The 21,937-nt window shown below is 42.2% G+C and overlaps 1 protein-coding gene across 1 annotated transcript in view; it reads left to right on the top strand.

Moving 5' to 3' along the window:
- The window catches only part of LOC139564976 (copine-9-like), a 186,969-nt gene that overhangs the window by 7,790 nt on the left and 157,242 nt on the right, over positions 1–21,937 (top strand). Inside the window, exon 2 of the mRNA XM_071384933.1 lies at positions 12,695–12,735. Coding sequence (XP_071241034.1) covers positions 12,695–12,735 — 41 coding nt within the window. The remainder of the gene's footprint in view (positions 1–12,694; positions 12,736–21,937) is intronic.

Raw genomic sequence — 21,937 nt, 5'->3', positions numbered from 1 at the left:
ATCCCAACTCTTAACGTTACTACCCTGCATGAATCTATAGGTAGCTAACCAAATAGGTTCAATATTAGCTAGCTAACATTAGGCTATAACTAGCAATGCAAATGGCTCTAAGATACAAATAATATTACCACACAGATCATACATGTAACGTTAGCTAGCTAGCCAGCCAGCTAACTAGCTAACAGTACATTTTAACTTGAAATGAAAACGACTTTCTGACTAACTTCGAAACGTGTAATATCTGAAAATGTAGCTAGCTAGACTCTCTTACCTGTGTACATGGATGGACGCTGCTCCCTCTCTGTCATGGATACCATGGTTGCTCTTAGTTTGAAGCTGTAATCCGGAGCCTTCTGTGTGTTCTCTTTTCGACTCCGTCTGCATATTTGCAATCAAACGCCTGAATTTTCTTCATCTCCTTAGCTATCATACTCTAATTCCACTGATTTCAAAACTCGGTCCTCCAGAAAGTGGAGAGCAACACTTATGCAGTTCTACCACGTGATTGTTATTAAGGTAATGAAAGTTCATATGTTCCAGAAGGCATTTCTGCCAAAAAACGGATTTATTTTGATTTAAAAAAAAGTTTACTTTAAAATGGCGCTCCGTGAAATAGTGACGCGCGACATATGCCTAATTTCTTGAAATGAGTCACAATTTATGTTTATGAAAGCCTCATAAGTATCTCTCTATCATAGCATAATGTGGATTCTGCTGTCATATTGAAGGGTATTCCAAACCAAATATACTTAATTCTTATGGCTCAAATTCCGTTAACGGGATCAATTTGACAACGTCCGGTGAAATGGCAGAGCGCCAAATTCAAATTAAATTACTATAAATATTAAACTTTCATGAAATCATACATGCTATACAGCAAATTAAAGCTACACTTGTTGTTAATCCAGCCAATGTGTCAGATTTCAAAAAGGCTTTACGGCGAAAACAAACCATGCGATTATCTGAGGATAGCACCCCACTAAACAAACACAGACAATCATAATTCAACCCGCCAGGCGCAACACGAAACTCAGAAATAAAGATATAATTCATGCCTTACCTTTGACGAGCTTCTTCTGTTGGCACTCCAATATGTCCCATAAACATCACAAATGGTCCTTTTGTTCGCTTAATTCCGTTGTTATATATCCAAAATGTCCATTTATTTGGCGCGTTTGATCCAGAAAATCACCGGTTCCAACTCGTGCACCATGACTACAAAATATCTCATAAGTTACCTGTATTCTTTGTCCAAACATTTCAAACAACTTTCATAATACAACTTTAGGTATTTATTAACGTAAATAATCGATAGAATTTAAGACGGGATAATCTGCGTTCAATACCGGAGTAAAACAAAGTGGAGCGTGCTTTCAGGTCATGCGCCTCAACCACAACAGTACACTTCACTTGACCCTCGTTTTGAACAGGGCTACTTCTTCATTACGCAAAGGAAAAACATCACCAATTTCTAAAGACTGCTGACATCCAGTGGAAGCGATAGGAACTGCAAGCAACTGCCTTAGAATTCTAGATTCCCATTGAAAACCCATTGAAAAGAGAGTGACTGCAATTCTTTTTTTCATGGATGGTTTGTCCTCGGAGTTTCACCTGCCAAATAAGTTATGTTATACTCACAGACATCATTCAAACGGTTTTAGAAACTTCAGAGTGTTTTCTATCCAAATCTACTAATAATATGCATTTCTTAGCTTCTGGGCCTGAGTAGCAGGCAGTTTACTTTGGGCATGCTTTTCATCCGGATGTTAAAATACCGCCCCCTAGCCTAGAGAAGTTAACAAAAATATAAATGCAACATACAACAATTTCATTGATTTTACTGTTACAGTTCATATGAGGAAATCAGTCAATTGAAATAAATAAATTAGGCCCTAATCTATGGATTTCACATGACTGGGAATACAGATTTGTATCTGTTGGTCAAAGACACCTTAAAAAATATGAGCTTCAGAATGGGCCTCAGGATCTCACTGTATTTTTGTGCATTCAAATTGCCAAAATGTGATTGTGTTCGTTGTCCGTAGCTTATGCCTGTACATACCATAACCCCAACGCCACCATGGGGCACTCTGTTCACAATGTTGACATCAGCTTATGGTAGAGAAATGAACATTAAATTCTCTGACAACAGCTCTGGTGGACATTCCTGCAGTCAGCATGCCAATTTCATGCTCCCTCAAAACTTGAGACATCTGTGACATTGTGTTGTGTGACACACCTGTCAGGTGGATGGATTATCTTGGCAAACGAGAAATGCTCACTAATAGGGATGTAAACACATTTGTGCACAATAAGCTTTTTGTGGGTATGGAACATTTCTGGGATCTTTTATTTCAGTTCATGAAACATAGGACCAACACTTTATTTGTTGCGTTTATATTTTTGTTCAGTATATATTCCTCAATGTTGATGGATGAGTCCTGGGTAAATGAATCTCCAGTATTCTCTAAACAGTCCTGCAGCATTGAGTCTGCCGCCTCTGTCCAGCGCCTCACTATTTTCTGTGTTGGTGGCTCTCTTTTTAGTTGCTGCTTGTAGGCGGTGAGTAGGAACAGAGAGACGTGATCTTATTTGCCGAAGTATCTTTGTACGAGTCATGGATGTTTGTATATATATATATAGACTGCTCAAAAAAATAAAGGGAACACTAAAATAACACATCCTAGATCTGAATGAATGAAACATTCTTATTAAATACTTTTTTCTTTACATAGTTGAATGTGCTGACTACAAAATCACACAAAAATTATCAATGGAAATCAAATTTATCAACCCATGGAGGTCTGGATTTGGAGTCACACTCAAAATTAAAGTGGAAAACCACACTACAGGCTGATCCAACTTTGATGTAATGTCCTTAAAACAAGTCAAAATTAGGCTCAGTAGTGTGTGTGGCCTCCACATATCTGTATGACCTCCCTACAACGCCTGGGCATGCTCCTGATGAGGTGGCGGATGGTCTCCTGAGGGATCTCCTCCCAGACCTGGACTAAAGCATCCGCCAACTCCTGGACAGTCTGTGGTGCAACGTGGCGTTGGTGGATGGAGCGAGACATGTTGTCCCAGATGTGCTCAATTGGATTCAGGTCTGGGGAACGGGCGGGCCAGTCCATAGCATCAATGCCTTCCTCTTGCAGGAACTGCTGACACACTCCAGCCACATGAGGTCTAGCATTGTCTTGCATTAGAAAGAACCCAGGGCCAACCGCACCAGCATATGGTCTCACAAGGGGTCTGAGAATCTCATCTCGGTACCTAATGGCAGTCAGGCTACCTCTGGCGAGCACATGGAGGGCTGTGCGGCCCCCCAAAGAAATGCCACCCCACACCATGACTGACCCACCGCCAAACCGGTCATGCTGGGGGATGTTGCAGGCAGCAGAACGTTCTCCACGGCGTCTCCAGACTCTGTCACGTCTGTCATATGTGCGTGTGAACCTGCTTTCATCTGTGAAGAGCACAGGGCGCCAGTGGCGAATTTGCCAATCTTGGTGTTCTCTGGCAAATGCCAAACGTCCTGCACGGTGTTGGGCTGTAAGCACAACCCCCACCTGTGGACGTCGGGCCCTCATACCACCCTCATGGAGTCTGTTTCTGACCGTTTGAGCAGACACATGCACATTTGTGGCCTGCTGGAGGTCATTTTGCAGGGCTCTGGCAGTGCTACTCCTAATCCTCCTTGCACAAAGGCGGAGGTAGCGGTCCTGCTGCTGGGTTGTTGCCCTCCTACGGCCTCCTCCACGTCTCCTGATGTACTGGCCTGTCTCCTGGTAGCGCCTCCATGCTCTGGACACTACGCTGACAGACACAGCAAACCTTCTTGCCACAGCTCGCATTGATGTGCCATCCTGGATGAGCTGCACTACCTGAGCCACTTGTGTGGGTTGTAGACTCCGTCTCATGCAACCACTAGAGTGAAAGCACCGCCAGCATTCAAAAGTGACCAAAACATCAGCCAGGAAGCATAGGAACTGAGAAGTGGTCTGTGGTCACCACCTGCAGAACCACTCCTTTATTGGGGGTGTCTTGCTAATTGCCTATAATTTCCACCTTTTGTCTATTCCATTTGCACAACAGCATGTGAAATTTATTGTCAATCAGTGTTGCTTCCTAAGTGGACAGTTTGATTTCACAGAAGTGTGATTGACTTGGAGTTACATTGTGTTGTTTAAGTGTTCCCTTTATTTTTTTGAGCAGTGTATATATATATACTGTATATATACAAACATCCATGACTCGACTATGGTCCAGCATGTTATTTTTTATTGTGGGGCAGGATACATGTTGGTGATATTTATTAACTCCAGATCGGGTGAGCAGGTTATATATACAGTGAGGGAAAAAAGTATTTGATCCCCTGCTGATTTTGTACGTTTGCCCACTGACAAAGAAATGATCAGTCTATAATTTTAATGGTAGGTTTATTTGAACAGTGAGAGACAGAATATCAACAAAAAAATCCAGAAAAACGCATGTCAAAAATGTTATGAATTGATTTGCATTTTAATGAGGGAAATAAGTATTTGACCCCTCTGCAAAACATGACTTAGTACTTGGTGGCAAAACCCTTGTTGGCAATCACAGAGGTCAGACGTTTCTTGTAGTTGGCCACCAGGTTTGCACACATCTCAGGAGGGATTTTGTCCCACTCCTCTTTGCAGATCTTCTTCAAGTCATTAAGGTTTCGAGGCTGACGTTTGGCAACTCAAACCTTCAGCTCCCTCCACAGATTTTCTATGGGATTAAGGTCTGGAGACACGCTAGGCCACTCCAGGACCTTAATGTGCTTCTTCTTGAGCCACTCCTTTGTTGCCTTGGCCGTGTGTTTTGGGTCATTGTCATGCTGGAATACCCATCCACGACCCATTTTCAATACCCTGGCTGAGGGAAGGAGGTTTTCACCCAAGATTTGACGGTACATGGCCCCGTCCATCGTCCCTTTGATGCGGTGAAGTTGTCCTGTCCCTTTAGCAGAAAAACACCCCCAAAGCATAATGTTTCCACCTCCATGTTTGACGGTGGGGATGGTTTCTTGGGGTCATAGGCAGCATTCCTCCTCCTCCAAACACGGCAAGTTGGGTTGATGCCAAAGAACTCCATTTTGGTCTCATCTGACCACAACACGTTCACCCAGTTGTCCTCTGAATCATTCAGATGTTCATTGGCAAACTTCAGACGGGCATGTATATGTGCTTTCTTGAGCAGGGGGACCTTGCGGGCGCTGCAGGATTTCAGTCCTTCACGGCATAGTGTGTTACCAATTGTTTTCTTGATGACTATGGTCCCAGCTGCCTTGAGATCATTGACAAGATCCTCCTGTGTAGTTCTGGGCTGATTCCTCACCGTTCTCATGATCATTGCAACTCCACGAGGTGAGATCTTGCATGGAGCCCCAGGCTGAGGGAGATTGACAGTTCTTTTGTGTTTCTTCCATTTGCGAATAATCACAGAAACTGTTGTCACCTTCTCACCAAGCTGCTTGGCGATGGTCTTGTAGCCCATTCCAGCCTTGTGTAGGTCTACAATCTTGTCCCTGACATCCTTGGAGAGCTCTTTGGTCTTGGCCATGGTGGAGAGTTTGGAATCTGATTGATTGATTGCTTCTGTGGACAGGTATCTTTTATACAGGTAAGAAACTGAGATTAGGAGCACTCCATTTAAGAGTGTGCTCCTAATCTCCGTTCGTTACCTGTATGAAAGACACCTGGGAGCCAGAAATCTTTTTGATTGAGAAGGGGTCAAATACTTATTTCCCTCATTAAAATGCAAATCAATTTATAACATTTTTGACATGCATTTTTCTGGATATTTTTGTTGTTATTCTGTCTCTCACTGTTCAAATAAACCTACCATTAAAATTATAGACTGATAATTTCTTTGTCAGTGGGCAAACGTACAAAATCAGCAGGGGATCAAATACTTTTTTCCCTCACTGTATGGTCCAGCATGTTATTTTTTATTGTGGGGCAGAATACATGTTGGTGATATTTATTAACTCCAGGTCGGGTGAGCAGGTTTTAAACTTCATGTTTTAAACTTCGGTACACCAGAACAGCTGGTGCTCTCACGCATGGTTCAGTGTTGCTTTTCTCGAAGCAAGCATAGAAGGCATTTATTTTGTCTGGTAGGCTCGCGTCACTGGGCAGTTCACGGCTGGATTTACCTTTGTAATCCGTGATAATTTGCAAGCCCTCCCACATCCGACGAGCATCAGAGCCTGTATAGTATGATTTGATCTTAGATGCTGTCAATCCAGACTTAACTTGTTGTGGGTTACAGCCGCAGTAAATTAACTATCCATTTTTCTTATGCAAACTGTTTTTGAATTCAAAGAATTTTGATTGATGCCTGCATCATATTCTGGATGTTAACTAGGTGTAGGCCGTCATTGTAAATAAGAATTTGTTCTTAACTGGCTTGGCTCGTTAAATAAAGGTTAAATAAAAAAACACAACTACACTTACCACTGTTTGGCTGAATAGTCGATTCAGATTTTTTATATCAGAAAAATAAGTTTGTCAAATATGCCGCTTCCAGGAGGTGCGTTACTCCTTCCACGTTGTGAATTATGTCCAGGGAACTCATAACCCCTCATTCTTTATGCCTTACATAATACTGTTGAATATGGTTATGTGAAATAAGCAGGTGGTAAATGTATTGCAGTCGTAAAATTATATAATCATCTTTGTTTGGGCACTGCGAAAAGCAGTGTTTTAAGTCATATAGTTCCAGTACATTATTCAAAAATCTTCCTAAAATCTTCCTATGATGTGAAAAATCATCGAAAAATCATCCATGCTTGACAGGTTGGAATGAATTGTACTTTTTTATTAAGAATTGTAATGTTTTGTACTCCGTCCTCTACCATCTTACGTTGCTTCGGCCTGAACACTACCTTTGATATACATATTAAGGCGTGTACACGTGAGGGACTTGGTATAGAGAAGCGTGGGGACATGCTCTACCGAAGGAAGGGGGTAGTGTAGCGACCTTAACCCAACACGTAGTGACCTCGTCAAGAGGTTCAAATCTCTTGGTGCAAGGTGTTGGCCTGACAGTCACTGGACCTGGGTTCGAGTCCAGGTCGGGGTTACCCCCTGAATTCGCTAAACTAAATAGGTGGTGAAGCTTTTTCTCAAGAGACAACCATAGCGTGCTCTTGAGGTGACCTCAGTGGTTTAACAGAAGATAACAAGTAGGTCAACACTGAGCTGGCGATGGGGCGGCGGTGTGAGAGAATGTCAATCACAGCAGGGGTGCACTCTGATTGGATGTGTTCTCCTCATGTCCCCATTGGGCCAGGAAGGGATGAGACAGGTAGGAGAGGTAGTCATTCTCACAACAAAATGGTCGATCCAGACCTTAGAGTCCCATTGAGACCAAGGTCTCTTTTGCGAGAGTCCTACATCTTACAATTACATAACAATTACACAATCATGCCAGCATAGGAGCATAGAAAATTCACCAAGAGAATACAAAAATAAAAAACACATCATGAAAATCTTTGGACACTGTGTTAACTAACCTCCAGACGAGCTTCAATGCCATACAACTCTCCTTCCGTGGCCTCCAACTGCTCTTAAATGTAAGTAAAACTAAATGCATGCTTCAAACGATTGCTGCCCGCACCTGCCCGCCCGTCCATCATCACTACTCTGGACGGTTCTGACTTAGAATATGTGGATAACTACAAATACCTAGGTGTCTGGTTAGACTGTAAACTCTCCTTCCAGACTCACATTAAGCATCTCCAATCCAAAATTAAATCTAGAATTGGCTTCCTGTTTCGCAACAAAGCATCCTTCACTCATGCTGCCAAACATACCCTCGTAAAACTGACCATCCTACCGATCCTCGACTTCGGCGTTGTCATTTACAAAATAGCCTCCAACACTCTACTCAAAAAACTGGATGCAGTCTATCACAGTGCCATCCGTTTTGTCACCAAAGCCCCATATACTACCCACCACTGCGACCTGTACGCTCTTGTTGGCTGGCCCTCGCTTCATACTCGTCGCCAAACCCACCTAAGTGGACAGTTTGATTTCACAGAAGTGTGATTGACTTGGAGTTACATTGTGTTGTTTAAGTGTTCCCTTTATTTTTTTGAGCAGTGTATATATATATACTGTATATATACAAACATCCATGACTCGACTATGGTCCAGCATGTTATTTTTTATTGTGGGGCAGGATACATGTTGGTGATATTTATTAACTCCAGATCGGGTGAGCAGGTTATATATATATATATATATATGGTCCAGCATGTTATTTTTTATTGTGGGGCAGAATACATGTTGGTGATGCAGTCTATCACAGTGCCATCCGTTTTGTCACCAAAGCCCCATATACTACCCACCACTGCGACCTGTACGCTCTCGTTGGCTGGCCCTCGCTTCATACTCGTCGCCAAACCCACTGGCTCCAGTTCATCTATAAGTCTCTGCTAGGTAAAGCCCCGCCCTATCTCAGCTCACTGGTCACCATAGCAGCACCCACCCGTAACACGTGCTACAGCAGGTATATTCTTCCTTTCTTCCAATTCTTCCTTTGGCCGCCTTTCCTTCCAATTCTCTGCTGCCAATGACTGGAATGAACTGCAAAAATCACTGAAGCTGGAGACTCATATCTCCCTCACTAGCTTTAAGCACCAGCTGTCAGAACAGCTCACAGATCACTGCACCTGTACATAGCCCATCTGTAAATAGCCCATCCAACTACCTCATCCCCATACTGTATTTATTTATTTATCTTGCTCCTTTGCACCCCAGTATCTCTACTTGCACATTCATCTTCTGCACATCTACAATTCCAGTGTTTAATTGCTATATTGTGATTACTTCGCCACCATGGCCTATTTATTGCCTTACCTCCCTTATCCTACCTCATTTGCACATGCTGTATATAGACTTTTTCTACTGTATTATTGACTGTATGTTTGTTTATTCCATGTGTAACTCTGTGTTGTTGTATGTGTCGAACTGCTTTGCTTTATCTTGGCCAGGTCGCAGTTGCAAATGAGAACTTGTTCTCAACTAGCCTACCTGGTTAAATAAAGGTGAAATAAAATAAATATTAAAATAAAATAAAAGATACAAGAAATGTTCCATACACACAAAAAGCTTATTGTGCACACATTCTTTTTACATCCCTGTTAGTGAGCACTTCTCCATTGTTAATATAATCCATCCACCTGACATGTGTGGCATATCAAGAAGCTGATTAAACAGCATGATCATTACACAGGTGTACCTTGTGCTGGCGACAATAAAAGGCCACTCTAAAATGTGCGGTTTTGTCACCCCACACAATGCCACAGATGTCTCAAGTTTTGAGGGAGCGTGCAATTGGCAATGTTGACTGCAGGAATGTCCACCAGAGCTGTTGCCAAAAATTGTATGTTCATTTCTTTACCATAAGCTGCCTCGAACGTAATTTTAGAGAATTACCTCCACATCCATCTTCTTCACCTGCGGGATCGTCTGAGACCAATTATCCAGACAGCTGATGAAAATGAGGACTATTTGTCTGTAATAAATCCCTTTTGTGGGGAAAAACTCATTCTGATTGGCTGGGCCTTGCTCCCCAGTGGGTGGGCCTGGCTCCCAAGTGAGCAGGCATATGCCCTCCCAGGCCCACCCATGGCTACGCCCTAGCCCAGTCATGTGCAATCCATAGATTATGGCCTAATTTAATTATTTTAATTGACTGATTTCCTTACGTGAACTGTAACTCAGTAAAATCTTTGAAGTTGTTGCACGTTGCATTTATACTTTTGTTCAGTATACATCGTCAGTCACAGGCTTCATTAGGAAATGTGTTGATGATGTTATACCTACAATAACAATCCGGACATACCCCAACCAAAAACCCGTGGATGAACTGAGATATCCATACCATGCTGAGAGCCCGGACTGCAGCATTCAATGTCATCAGAACAAACCCAAATGACTCAGTAGCGCGAGACACGTACAAGGAAAGTAGGTACGAGCTCCGCAAATCCATTAAGGACGCAAAAAGACAATACAGAATCAAACTTGAATTGATGTTCGACAACAAAGGACTACAGACTAACATGGACTACAAAGGCAAATCCAGCTGTGTGGTGCCCACCGAATCCTCCCTCCCATATGAGCTTAACACACTCTACGCTCGCTTCAAGGGAGACAATACTGAGACATCCAGGAAGACTGTAGCTGCTCCGGACGACCAGGTGCTTTCGCTCTCTGAGGCTGACATGGGGGAAACTCTCAAAAGAGTGAATACTCACAAAACTGCTGGCCCAGATGGCATCCCTGGCCAAGTGTGTGCTGACCAGCTGGCGGGCGTCTTTTCGGACATCTTCAACCTGTTCCTGTCCCAGGCTGTAATCCTCACGTGCTTCAAGGAGAACACCATCATCCCAGTGCCCAAGAGAATACAGGTGACATGCCCAAATGACTATCGCCCCGTCGCACTCACCCCGGTCATCATGAAGTGCTTCGAGAGGCTGGTCATGGCCCACATCATGGCCATCACACTGGACCCACTCCAATTTGCCTACCACTCCAACAGATCCATGGAAGATGCCATTTACATCGCTATTCACACGGCCATGACACATCTGGACAAGAGGAACACATACAGTATGTGAGAATACTGTTCATTGACTACAGTTCAGCATTCAACACTATTGTTCCCTCCAAGTTCAACCCCAAGCTCAGAGTCCTGGGTCTGGACACCACCCTCTGCAACTGGATCCTGGACTTCCTGTTGGGGAGACCACAAAAGCTTGAGGATTGGCAACAACACCTCCTCCACACTGACTCTTAACACAGGGAACCCCAGGGGTGTGTCCTCAGCCCTCTGCTGTACTCCCTGTTCACTCACGACTGCGTGGCTTTGCACGACACCAACTCCATCATCAGGTTTGCTGACAACACCACAGTTCTAGGCCTGATAGCCAACAACGACAAATCAGCCTATAAGGAGGAGGTAAGTGAACTGGCATTGTGGTGCCAGGGCAACAACCTCTCCCTCAATGTCAGCAAAACAAAGGAGTGGATTGTTGTCTTCAGGAAGCAGAGGAGGGAAAATGCCCCGATCCACATCAACAGGACTGCAGTAGAGAGAGTCAGCAGTTTTAAGTTCCTCGGTGTCCACATCACTGAGAACTTGAAATGAACCAACACCACCACTCTTGTCGAGGGCACAACAACGTCTCTACTTCCTAAGGCGGCTGAAGAATTCCGGTATGCTACCCTGGGTCCTCTCCAAATACTACCGCTGCACCATTGAGAGCGTCCTGACCGGTTGCATCGCAGCCTGGTACGGGAATTGCTCCGTCCACGACCACAAGGCCCACCAGCGGGTGGTGAAGACGACCCAGTACATCACAGGGACCGTGCTCCCACCCATCCAGGACATCAACTTGAAACGATTCTTGAGAAAGGCCCACAGCATCATCAAGGACCACACACACCACAGCCATGAGCTGTTCACTCCCTAACCGTAGGGCCTACGATATCGGAGGATGAGGTCTGATACCAACAGGCTCAGAGACAGTTTCTATCTACAAGCCATCAGTCTGCTGAACACTTGAACTGGACAGACCACCTGATCTGATTCGCCGCACCTTAGCACACATGCACTCACTCACTCACTCACTCATGCACACAGGCACACACATATACATTCATGCTACACACACATCTCAACAGCTGCTACCAGACTCTTCTTATGATTGCTAAATACTGCACAATTTAAACACTTGCCCTGCAATCCCCTCTTCCCCCAAACATGTTTAAATATTGGACTATAAATGGTGCCTTCGAGTATTATACGTATGCTAAAATATTTATTATAAACTGGGTGGTTCGAGCCCTGAATGCCGATTGGCTGAAAGCCGTGGTAAACCACGGACATTACAAAAACATTCATTTTTACTGAATTACGTTTGTAACCAGTTTATAATAGCAATAAGGCATCTCGGGGGTTTGTGGTATATGGCCAATATACCACGGCTAAGGGCTGTAACCATGCACTTTGCGTTGCGTCGTGCGTAAGAACTGCCCTCTGCCGTGGTATATTGGCCATATATCCACATCCCCTTGGGCCTTATTGCTTAATTATATTCTATTGAGCCATTTACTTTTGTATTCTTTTATTATACAATGTTGTTGCATTATCGAGAAGGAACCTGCAAGTAAGCATTTCATTCAATGGTGTATACCATGTGTATCCCGTACATATGACTATACCAAAGAAAAGCAGAGCAAATCCCCCAATACATGTTCCTTCATTTGCCAGCAGCTACCAGCTACACCTCACCAGCCTGAGACATGCATACACACAGCTTCCTCTGAGTCTAAAGCCCCTGGAGGATCCCACCCCTAGAGAGGTGTTATATCCCCCCTTCCCTTCTCTGTCATCCTGGTCTTCAGTTTAAAATCTCTATACAGGCAGTTACAGGTCTCACACAGGAGTGGGAGATTCAATTGTGGTTATTTAATTTAACAAACAACTTAATTTAAGTAAGGTCTATGTCTGCTATTCATTGTGTTATCCATGTACTGTATGATGATAGGCAAGACGCCACAAACACATCTGGCACTCAGGCTAGCATGACGCTCAGTTTGTTATCTTGTTTTGTGTCATTTCTAACTTCCCACCGTCTCTTTCATTCAAACAGGAACCTGCTGAATATGGACACCTTCTCCAAATCAGACCCTGGTATGTGTTGCATGTTTTACAAGGGTTGCAAAGCCTTTCTTCTAAACACTTACAAATTATTATGATACGCTTATAACCAGGGTTGGGGTCAATTCCATTTCAATGAAAAATGTTAAGTCAAATGTATATCAAATTCCACATTTTCCTCATTGAAAAGCATTAAAGATAATTTGAATTTCAGTATACTTCCTGAGTTTACTGGTATTGAAATGGAATTGTCCCCAACCCTGCTTATAACATAATGCCATTCCATCATCTGCATAGCATGTATACCATATAGATGACATTCTACTGTTCCAATTCAAATTCTCAAAGTAGAACAATTGAACGGATTCCATAGTACCCCAAATACCAAGATGCAGGCATGTGCAGAAATAGGACTTCACCTGTGCAGATCACATGCCCCTTTGCCCTTCCAATCTCCAAAATACATATACAGTACCAGTCAAACGTTTCAGTATACTTCCTGAATTTACTGGTATTGAAATGGAATTGTCCCCAACCCTGCTTATAACATAATGCCATTCCATCATCTGCATAGCATGTATACCATATAGATGACATTCTACTGTTCCAATTCAAATTCTCAAAGTAGAACAATTGAACGGATTCCATAGTACCCCAAATACCAAGATGCAGGCATGTGCAGAAATAGGACTTCACCTGTGCAGATCACATGCCCCTTTGCCCTTCCAATCTCCAAAATACATATACAGTACCAGTCAAACGTTTGGACACACCTACTCATTCAAGGGTTTTTCTTATTTTTTAAAACTTTTTTCTACATTGTAGAATAATAGTGAAGACATCAAAACTATGAAATAACACATATGGAATCATGTAGAATCCAAAAAAGTTCTTATAGCCTTTAGCCATACCCTTATCCTACTCCTCCTCTGTTCATCTGGTGATGTAGAGGTTAATCCAGGCTCTGCAGCGCCTAGCTCCACTCCCATTCCCCAGGCTCTCTCATTTGTTGACTTCTGTACACGTAAAAGCCTTGGTTTCATGCATGTTAACATTAGAAGCCTCCTCCCTAAGTCACTGCTTTAGCACACTCTGCCAACCCGGATGTCCTAGCCGTGTCTGAATCCTGGCTTAGGAAGGCGACCAAAAATCCTGAAATTTCCATCCCTAACTATAACATTTTCCGACAAGATAGAACTGTCAAAGGGGGTGGAGTTGCAATCTACTGCAGAGATAGCCCGCAGAGTTCTGTCATACTATCCAGGTCTGTGCCCAAACAATTCGAGCTTCTATTTCTAAAAATCCACATTTCCAGAAACAAGTCTTTCACCGTTTCCGCTTGTTATAGACCACCTTCAGCCCCCAGCTGTGCCCTAGACACCATATGTGAATTGATTGCCCCCCATCTATCTTCAGAGCTCGTACTGTTAGGTGACCTAAACTGGGACATACTTAACACCCCGGCCGTCCTACAATCTCAACTAGATGCCCTCAATCGCACACAAATTATCAATGAACCTACCAGGTACAACCCCAAATCCGTAAACACAGGTACCCTCATAGATATCATCATGACCAACTTGCCCTCTAAATACACCTCTGCTGTCTTCAACCAGGATCTCAGCTTTCACTACCTCATTGCCTGCGTCCGGAATGGGTCTGCGGTCAAACGACCACCCCTCATCACTGTCAAACTCTCCCTAAAACACTTCAGCAAACAGGTCTTTCTAATCGACCTGGCCCGAAGGTCCTGGAAGGATATTGACCTCAATCCGTCAGTAGAGGATGCCTGGTCAGTAGAGGATGCCTGGTTATGCCTGGTTAAAATAAAAAATTGAAATGGTTGAGAGAATGCCAAGTGTGTGCAAAGCTGTCATCAAGGCAAAGGGTGGCTACTTTGAAGAATCTCAAATATAACATATTTTAATTTGTTTAACACTTTTGGGGGTTTCTGCATGATTCCATATGTGTTATTTCATAGTTTTGATGTCTTCACTATTATTCTACAATGTAGAAAATAGTAAAAAAAAAAAATATAGAAACCCTTGAATGAGTAGGTGTGCCCAAATCTTTGACTGGTATATTTTTTATATACAGATTTGTTTCATTGTTGTTCTGAACCCACGGCCCGCAAGTCGTTTTTAAATTCTCATACTACAGTGCCTTGAGAAAGTATTCATACCCCCTGACTTATTCCACATTTTGTTGTTACACTCGCAATATATCCCATCACCCATTTACACACAATACCACATAATGTTTTTAGAAATGTTTGCAAATTTATAGAAAATACATGTTTACAGTCAATACATGTTAGAATCACCTTCGGCAAATATTATAGCTGCGAGTCTTTCTGGGTAAGTCTATTCCCACAGTTCCCTCTGACTCTCTATTGGTTACACGGGCTCTTGGCCTCCCATCTTATTCTAACCCTCTCTCGTCGGCTTTGTATTCATATTACCTGATGAAATTGCTGTACAATATGATATGGTTGCCATCTGATGCACATTTAAACGTCATAAGAAATCTAAACTCTCCCTGCCCTCTGCCGTCCCCTGATTGTATTACTGCTAATTATGTCTGGAAATGTGCATGTACACCCTGGCCAATCTACTGTTGCTAGCCCCAATTCTGACTTGTGCTTTGAAGATTTATGCTTCACTGATTTCTGCTCTTGTAAAAGCCTTGGTTTTCTGCACGTTAACACTCGAAGCTTATTACATAAAATGTATCAATTGAAAGTTTGGGTTCACAGCTCCAATCCAGATGGGCTGGTTATTACTGAGACATGGTTAAGAAACAGTGTTGTGAAGACTGATAGCCTTTTTTTGGCAAGACAGATCTTCCAAAGGTGGTGGACTGGCAGTCTTTACCAAGGAACACTTTTAGTGCTCAGTTGTCTCCACCAAGTCTGTCCCCAAACAATTTGATTGGCTGGTTTTAAGAATTAAGCTTTCAAATAGCTCTTTGTTGACTGTTGCTCAGTGTTATCGCCCACAATCAGCACTGGCCTGTACCCTACCTGCCCTAAGCTCTCTCCTGGCCCCTTACACTAAGTCTGAATTTGTCTTGATAGGTGACCTAAACTGGGACATGCTTAAACCACCTGACCAAGTCCTAAAACAATGAGACTCCCTAAATCTCTCTCAGATTATTACCAATCCCAAAAGGTATGACCCCAAACACCCAGAAAAGGCTACTCTCCTTGATGTTATCATCACAAATAATCCTGATAGGTATCAGTCCGGTGTTTTCTGTACTGACCTTAATGAACACTGTTTTATGGCCTGTGTTCGTAATGGCTGCTCAGTTAAACGACCTGTCCTGATTTGTCATAGATGTTTGCTGAAAAACTCAAATGAGCAAGCCTTCCTTCATGAATGGTATAGAATCAGCTTTATCCCCTCTGTCGAAGACACTTGGACCTTCTTTTTAAAAATATTTTCAGTGGTATTGTTTACAAGCATGCCCCCATAAAAAAAAAAGACAATTAAAAAGAACACCATTTTGCGAAAGGCTCGGCACACAAATAATCAGGTTATAACTGGCTGTCGTTCAGGCAAATAAGGAATAAGTGGGTCTAACTCCAACAAGTTCTGGAAAACAGTGGAAGACCTAGAAAAGAAACCCTCCTCCTCACAGCTGCCCATGTCCCTTAATGTTGATGATGTGGTTGTTACTGACAAGGAACGTATGGCTGAGCTCTTTAATCATTACTTCATTTAGTCATGATTCCTATTTGACTGACTAGAAACGTCATATGGAGAAAGGGAATGCCTCTTTCACCCCAGCTGCCAAACTAACCCTGATTCAGAGGACCATCTTACCCAAATCAAATCAAATCAAATCAAATGTTATTTGTCACATACACATGGTTAGCAGATGTTAATGCGAGTGTAGCGAAATGCTTGTGCTTCTAGTTCCGACAATGCAGTAATAACCAACAAGTAATCTAACCTAACAATTCCACAACTACTACCTTATACACACAAGTGTAAAGGGATAAAGAATATGTACATAAAGATATATGAATGAGTGATGGTACAGAACGGCATCTTACCCATACTAGATTAGGGGTCTGAATACTTTCCGAATTGCATTATTTTATGGCTGGTTATGACACCTACATAAGAGTGTCAAAACCCACATTTATTCAAATGTGTTTTTCCCTGCCAAGAAGTTTCCTTTGATTTTAAAGTTTGTTTCTTAAGTCCTTTGTTATTTTTGAAATTAATCCTTTACATGTTTTTTTCAACTCATATTTTAAATAACTTGTAGAAAATATGGCACTGTCATAAAGCGTTATGACCATCCTGTGTCACTTTACTTGGACTAACAAAATGCACTTTAAGACACTGTCAAGAAACATTATGACCATCATAATCATATAAGCCTATCACATACATGGCCTTATGTCAGTCAGCAGTCAAAAAGAGGGTTGTCTTGTCCTGGTCCTTAAATCTTCTCCTGCATTCACCCCACTCATCAGAAACGGAGCATTGGGGTAGGTGCATGTCTGACATCAATGTGTGCACAATTACAATGATAACTGAATATATTCAATCAAGAAAATGTTTCATAACATAAACATACTGTTGACAAGTAGGCTATGGTGTAATGGAATGTTTTACCTAGTGTGGTAGCTTTTGTGAGTTTTGAAACTCTTATGTTTGTGTCATAACCAGCCATATATTTACTGTGGTAGATTTTGTAGGTTTTGAGACTCATGTAGGTGTCATAACCAGCAATACAATAACTCAATATATGTCACAACAGGTGTAAATATGTGTCATGACAGTGTTATGATCATATTATGACAGGCTTGTGTCAAGTAAAGCGTTAACAAATTCACTGCTCGACTAAGGGACCTTACAGATAATTGTATGTCCTGAGTACAGAGATGAGGTAGTCATTAAAATATCATGTGAAAAAGTATAATTGCACACAGAGTCCATGCAACACATGTGACTTGATAAGCACATTTTTAACCCTGAACTTATTTAGGCTTTGCCATAACAAAGGGGTTGAGTACTTATTGTCTCAAGACATTTCAGCTTTTCATTTGTAATTCATATGGAAAAAATTCTGAAAACATAATTCTACTTTGATATTATGGGGTAGTATGTGTAGGCCAGTGACACAAAAAAACTATTTAATCCATTTTAAATTCAGGCTGTAACACAACAAAATTTGGAAAAAGTCAAGGGGTGTAAATACTTTCTGAAGGCACTGTATGCTTCAAAACCAAAAGTTGCATGTCTTGATTGTTGACCAATGACAGTCATCAGCATTGGCGCGCAAAGGCGGGCTGTAATGATTCTCGTTGGTGGAAGGAGAGGAGGACCAAGGTGCAGCGTGGTATGTGTTCATTTTAATAAACAAAATAAACTGAACACTGAATTGACAAAAAATAATAAAGAGCGAGAACGAAAATGAAACAGTTCTGCAAGCAAATACGCACAAACAGAAAACAATCACCCACAACACACAATGGAAAACAGGCTATCTAAATATAGCTCCCAATCAGAGACAACGATAGACAGCTGCCTCTGATTGGGAACCACACCAGGCCAGACACAGAAATAGACAACCTAGACATACAACATAGAATGCCCACCCACATCACACCCATACCAAACAAAACATAGAAACATACAAAGCAATCTATGGTCAGGGCGTGACACGGGCACGCATATCAAATCAAAGTTTATTTGTCACGTGCGCCGAATATAACTTACAGGCCCTAACCAACAGTGCAAATTTGAAGTAAAAAATAGGTATTAGGTGAACAATCGATAAGTAAAGAAATAAAAAAGATAGTGAAAAAAAACAGTGAGGAGGCTATATACAGTAGCGAAGCTATAACAGTAGCGAGGTTATTTACAGGCACCGGTTAGTCGGGCTAATTGAGGTAGCATGTACATGAATGTATAGTTAAAGTGACAATGCATATATGATAAACAGAGAGTAGCAGCAGCGTAAAAGAGGGGTTGGGGTTGAGGGGGGGCACAATGCAAATAGTCTAGGTAGCCATTTGATTACCTGTTCAGGAGTCTTATGGCTTGGGGGTAAAAGCTGGTGAGAAGCCTTTTGGTCCTAGACTTGGCGCTCCGGTACCGCTTGCTATCCAGATAAGTGACCAGAAAGAACTTGTTTAATTTCCTCAAGTTTGGCCTGGGAAAAACAGCGAAGGCCAATGTTTAACATCTGTATAAAATACGGTTTAGCAATCTACTACTGACTCATCTTTACCAGAATAGGCTACTTGCCGATTTGATTGATCATTTTCGTATTTCAGTATATGCTCCCAAGTTATTCAGGTCTATACTGAAAAAAATATAAACGCAACATGTAACAATTTCAAAGATTTTACTGAGTTACAGTTCATATAAGGAAATCAGTCAATTGAAATAAATTCATTAGGCTTACACATGACCGGGAATACAGATATGCATCTGTTGGTCACAGAACCAGTCAATATCTGGTGTGACCACCATTTGCCTCATGCAGCGCAACACATCTCCTTTGCATAGAGTTGATCAGGCTGTTGATTGTAGCCTGTGGAATGTTGTCCTCCTCCTCTTCAATGGCTGTGCGAAGTTGCTGGATATTGGCTGCCTACCGGCTAATGTCTAAAGATAAGCAGCTGTAACATTGCACTGCCTTCAGTATACAGAATATGAATATGCTTTCCATCCGACAGAATATGCTTTCCATCCGATCCCGCAACCTCTGCTACAAGTAGCTGTATGATTTTGAAGTGACATGCTTATCTTGCGTTTTGAAAATGCATCACCTTTTATGGCTGTAATGACAGGCTACATTTGCACAGTAAATGTGTGCGCATGTTCACGTATGCATACATGCATGTGTGTGCACGGGGGGGTTGCACGTTTTGTACCACTCCTTTTTCTAGGGGTCATGGGTCAAACAGTTTGCAAACCACTGGGATACATGATAGTGGCAACAAATGGAGTTGGGTTGGATATAGTAATGGTAGGCTACAGTATTTCTTGCAATCTTCTATTTTAACTGGAATTGTGTTGTTCATTGTTAATATTGTAAGTGCAGCATTTGGCTAGCACCATACCACCCTGCATCCCACTGCTGGCTTGCTTCGGAAGCAGGGTTGGTCCTGGTCGGTCCCTAGACGGGAGACCAGATGCTGCTGGAAGTGGTGTTGGAGGGCTAGTAGGAGGCACTCTTTCCTCTGGTCTAAAAAAATATCCCAATGCCCCAGGGCAGTGATTGGGGACGTTTCCCTATGTAGGGTGCTGTCTTTCGGGTGGGATGTTAAACGGGTGTGCTGACTCTCTGATTGAATCCCTGAGCTGACAAGGTAAAAATCTGTCATTCTGAACAAGGCAGTTAACCTACTGTTCCTAGGCCGTCATTGTAAATAAGAATTTGTTCTTAACTGGCTTGCCTAGTTAAATAAATGTTAAATAAAAAATAAATGTAAAAAAAAGATCCCATGGCACATTGTAAGAGTTTACATTTTTTTTTTTTTAACCTTTATTTAACCAGGTAGGCCAGTTGAGAACAAGTTCTCATTTACAACTGCCAAGAAAAGCAAAGCAGTGCGACAAAAACAACAACACAGTGTTACACATAAACAAACGTACAGTCAATAACACAATATAAAAAATATACTGTATGTACACTGTGTGCAAATGTAGAAGAGTAGGGAGGTAAGGCAATAAATAGGCCAGGCCATAGAGGCGAAATAATTACAATTTAGCATTAACACTGGAGTGATAGATGTGCAGATGATGATGTGCAAGTAGAGATACTGAGGTGCAAAAGAGCAAGAAGATAAATAACAATATGGGGATGAGGTAGTTGGGTGTGCTATTTACAGATTGCCTGTGTACATGTACAGTGATTGTTAAGCTGCTCTGACAGCTGATGCTTAAAGTTAGAGAGGGAGATAGAAGTCTCCAGCTTCAGTGATTTTTGCAATTCGTTCCAGTCATTGGCAGCAGAGAACTGGAAGGAAAGGCGGCCAAAGGGGGAATTGGCTTTGGGGATGACCAGTGAAATATACCTGCTGGAGCACGTGCTACGGGTGGGTGTTGCTATGGTGACCAGTGAGCTGAGATAAGGTGGGGCTTTACCTAGCAAAGACTTATAGATGACCTGGAGCCAGTGGGTTTGGTGACGAATCTGTAGCGAGGGCCAGCCAACGAGAGCGTACAGGTCGCAGTGGTGGGTAGTATATGGGGCTTTGGTGACATAATGGATAGCACTGTGATAGACTACATCCAGTTTGCTGAGTAGAGTGTTGAAGGCTATTTTGTAAATGACATCACCGAAGTCAAGGATCGGTAGGATGGTCAGTTTTACATGAGTGAAGGAGGCTTTTTTGCGAAATAGGAAGCCGATTCTAGATTTCATTTTGGATTGGAGATGCTTTTTTTTTTTTATAATATGTTTATTATTTTCCAATAAAAATTAAATAAAAAAGACAGCAATACAAACAATGACATTCATTGTACTGTTGAATGGGATGGACAATTTAGAGGACAAAACAAAAGTTAACTCACACATACACAAAATAAAACAAAATCCTATTAGGTGGTACATGTATAAGAAGACAGCATATAGTCATTACAAGCAGTGTAGTTAAGCCCAAAATAAATATTGAGTGGAGTACAGCACAGAGTAGCAGCAGATCGTCAGCCCAGTTATGAAGCGGGACTTGACCATTTATCCAGTATCGGCTGCCATATTTTGTAAAACACTGGACTTCTATTGGAGGTGTTGTATCGAATCTTTTCCATATGTATTACATTCCCTAAATCCCGTAACCACATTTCAAAGGTAGGTACAGTCTCCAATTTCCAAAATTGCAATATGAGCCTTTTGGCTAATAGAGTACAAAGAGAGACAGCTTTCCCTTCCTGGTTATTCCCATCAACTGTACCAAACAGAGCGATCAATGGGTCTGGGGCTAGAACTCTATCAAAGGCCTTAGATAAGTAATGAAAAATGAGAGCCCAGTAAGCATGTAATTTAGGGCATGTCCAGAATAAGTGGGTCAACGTCCCCTCCTCCTGCTTGCACCTCTCACACAGTGGTGAGGTGTCCGGGAATATTTTATGCAGTTTTACTTTTGAGTAGTGTAACCTGTGTATCACCTTAAACTGTACAAGGTTGTGTCTGGCATTCACTGAACTGTGGTTTATATTCCTGAGAGCTTCTACCCAGTCCTCATTTGAGATTTCTGAACCAA

This window comes from Salvelinus alpinus, chromosome 2, assembly GCF_045679555.1.
Source record: "Salvelinus alpinus chromosome 2, SLU_Salpinus.1, whole genome shotgun sequence".
Taxonomy (NCBI): Eukaryota; Metazoa; Chordata; class Actinopteri; order Salmoniformes; family Salmonidae; genus Salvelinus; species Salvelinus alpinus.
This window is presented reverse-complemented; position numbering and strand designations above follow the sequence as displayed.